Below are 3326 nucleotides of genomic sequence, written 5' to 3'. Positions count from 1 at the left end.
TGCTTAAATTGATTATGGGTTTGGAAAAACCTAAGGGAGGTGACGTTTCACTTGGGGAGCACAATGTACTGCCGAACTATTTTGAGCAGAATCAGGTATGTTTTCTTTTTTTAGTTTCACCTCTCTTACTTTTCATACTGAAAATTCTTGTGTTACTAGCATGCACTATTGTGAAACACTTCATGCTCTTTTCTATTTCATGAAAACTATTTTAACCAGCTATATCATATGATCCTGCCCAGCTGTCAATCCTTTTGAAAACTGTATTAACTACATGTTGTAATTCCTTACCAGGCAGAAGCACTTGATTTGGAGAAAACGGTGCTTCAGACGGTGGAAGAATCGGCTGAAGATTGGAGGATTGATGATATAAAGGGGCTCCTTGGTCGTTGCAACTTCAAAGCTGACATGCTTGACAGGAAGGTCTCTCTTTTAAGTGGTGGGGAAAAGGTATGTAGTATTCTGTCTTGATGAGATTTTTATTTGCTTAGTCTTGCATGTTTGTTGCTTTATCTCATTTTATTTTTGTTTCCTTAAAGTTCTCTCTCACGCGATTGAAAATAAAGCTTGGCTCGCACCTGGACTAAGTCAGCACATTATATGTATTCAAGATTAATTTTCTGATGTAGCACTTGTTTTACTTAGATTTTATCCCCTTCTTGATATATGCTTCTCTTTCTATATCTCTCTGTGAATTTCTCATGAACTTTTGCTTATTCCGTGAATTAAAGTAACACTGGGAGTTTTTCCTAGTTTAATTAATTCTTTTCTGATGCAATTAGTCCATAGAGAAATTTTCATTCAGCTAAAAATAATCCATATTCCAGTTCGTGATAAAGCACAGTTGATTGTGGTGCTTCATGAAATTTCAAGTTAAAGTCCTCTTCACAGTCGTTCATCTTAAGTTGCTTTGAGTGGAAAACACAACTTTTATGGAAGAGGCTGACAGAACAGAGATTAGATTGTTGTTATATATTTGTTCCCAATCTAGAAATATCAAACAAATCTGAAGAACACTTTGAAGTACTTGAACTTGATCAATTGTAGGACTTCTCATTTTAGGTCTGAAACATTTAGATGAGTATATTATGTTATCATATCATTGACTTGTTACCTAGAGCATAGTAGTAGTACATCTGTTTTGTTCCAGCTAGTCGCACATTTTTCAGTCTTTCGAAATACATGTAGGCATCACTGTGGTTTTTGGTGAATTTCTTGTACTTCTTTCCCCTTTCTGAAGAGGTTATGAAGAAAGGATATTCCACAACTTCATAAATTATATTCATATGCAATATCTTAATTGTAGTCGATTGATCGCATTTGAGGACACAGTAAAAATCCCGTATGGTTTCAGTTTTGGACCTGTGTTATATGTTAGTTGAGCTGTCTTTCCATCTTAGTCCTCAGCTTCTTGTGCATATTTCTTGTGGATTGATGCATGAAATGTTGATCAATGGTTTAATGTTAACGGATAAACTTCTGGGTGCAGGCAAGGCTTGCTTTTTGCAAGTTCATGGTTAAGCCATCTACATTATTAGTTTTGGATGAGCCAACCAACCATTTGGATATACCAACCAAAGAGATGTTAGAGGTGTGTATCTTTCACATTATTTTCCTTTCTGTTGAATTTGAGAATTTAAGCTGATGTTTAGAATCGTGCTTAAACAGGAGGCTATAGCAGAGTACAGAGGCACAGTCATTACAGTTTCTCATGATCGATACTTCATAAAGCAAATAGTCAACAGAGTTATAGAAGTGAAAGACAAGGATCTACAAGACTATTCAGGAGATTATGATGTAAGATTCTCGTTTTTGTTATGAATTTCTTCTAGGTATTGATACAGTTTGTTGGAGCCTTTTGGTCATCCTCAATCAAAGAAGTGGAAAAAGGGTTAAAAAATAATGTAATTTCCATTGGGTAGCTAAAGGTAACTAATTGTTGTGCATCCTTTGGCCTAGATTGTTTCTTAGATATTCTTCCATAATGCTATTAGAAGAAAAACAAAGCAAAATTTTTGCCACCATAATGTTAGAGATGCTAGGTTTTGTAAAAGTTTTTATTTTTAATTTTTTTTTCTTCTTAAGCCAAGAGTTCTGGCATACAACTAGAAAATCTGGTGATTCCTAGTTGCTGCCATATAATAGAGAACAATATTCAATTTATATGCTTGTAATAACAACTTCTTATTGGCACTGATTGAAATATTTCTTGAGAAGTGAGAAGAAACCTGGTTGCTAGCAGTCCTAAAGATGTTTCATACTTAATTCTTTTAGTTAGCCTTCTTGCCTACTTGTGATGAATATAATTTGACCTCATTTATTTTCATTGCAGTACTATCTGGAAAAGAACCTAATCTTTCTTCTTAGTTTTAATTATGAACCAAGGAATTTGAGAAACAGTAGCTAAACCGTTGTCTTTTTGATAACCAGGAGGAGAAAGCAGCGCGAAAGAAACAGAAAATGGTGGCCTTTCAGCAAGCGAAGGCAAAATCAAAAGGGTTGAAGAACGCGAAACGCTGGAAATGAATCCAAAAGATAGAGAGATCCAGAGAAGAGATATGTTGTTGTAAGTATCCATGAAGATGACATTGTACATAATACAAACATTTAGGAAATGAAAATGTATATCTTCTTTTACCCTTGATCTGTTACTTTTTTCTTTAATTATCTATTATTTCTCGAATAGTGTTAACTGTACTACAAAACTCATACTACTTTTGCACTCCCACAAACAAAAATGTAGGGTTCATGATGATTCACAATTTTTCTTGATAATTTCCCGACCCCACATATTTGTTAGTGGTAGTACAAGAGCAATATAAAACCTACATCACAATTATCATTTTCCATTATTTCTCCTTAATAATAGCCGATAGAACCCAACTTCAATTATGTTGAGTGGTAAAAGCAAGGCTGGAGTGGCGTCTGATTTAGCTCAGCAGCGGGGCATCAGGCTAGACGAACCGATCAAGAAAGTAACATGCAACCCATCAATAAGTTATTTTTATCAATAGCCTCTGTACGCGGTTCTTTCAGACAATGAGGTCAAATTATATTTCATCTTTAGATTCAACTTTGAAAATATGCATTAATAACCATAAGAAGCTTATGGATATGTGTGCCAAGACTAAATCAAAATCATCCACTCATTATGCACACATGTATAGCAAAACTTATAAGTGTTCTATATGCGGCCGTCAAGGTCATTTAGCTAAGTTTTGTTATGATGCACAAAAACATAAGAATATTAATCATTCTTGTGCATCTCATGTAGCTTCTTCATCACATGTACACACACATGCACCCATTATTCATCATAAGCATGC

The 3326-nt window shown here is 34.8% G+C and overlaps 1 protein-coding gene across 1 annotated transcript in view; it reads left to right on the top strand.

The window, feature by feature from the left end:
* Window positions 1-2644, top strand: part of LOC109819486 (ABC transporter F family member 5-like) — a 7234-nt gene extending 4590 nt beyond the window's left edge. The window contains exons 4-8 of the mRNA XM_020385221.1: window positions 1-95; window positions 295-450; window positions 1490-1591; window positions 1669-1797; window positions 2333-2644. The exon at window positions 1-95 is cut by the window's left edge and continues 76 nt beyond it. Of these exons, the coding sequence (XP_020240810.1) occupies window positions 1-95; window positions 295-450; window positions 1490-1591; window positions 1669-1797; window positions 2333-2407 (557 nt within the window). The 3' untranslated portion in view covers window positions 2408-2644. The remainder of the gene's footprint in view (window positions 96-294; window positions 451-1489; window positions 1592-1668; window positions 1798-2332) is intronic.

Source organism: Asparagus officinalis, chromosome 8 (assembly GCF_001876935.1).
Source record: "Asparagus officinalis chromosome 8, Aspof.V1, whole genome shotgun sequence".
NCBI lineage: Eukaryota > Viridiplantae > Streptophyta > Magnoliopsida > Asparagales > Asparagaceae > Asparagus > Asparagus officinalis.
The sequence above is the reverse complement of the archived record's forward strand: the minus strand, read 5'-3'. Positions and strand labels throughout refer to the sequence as shown.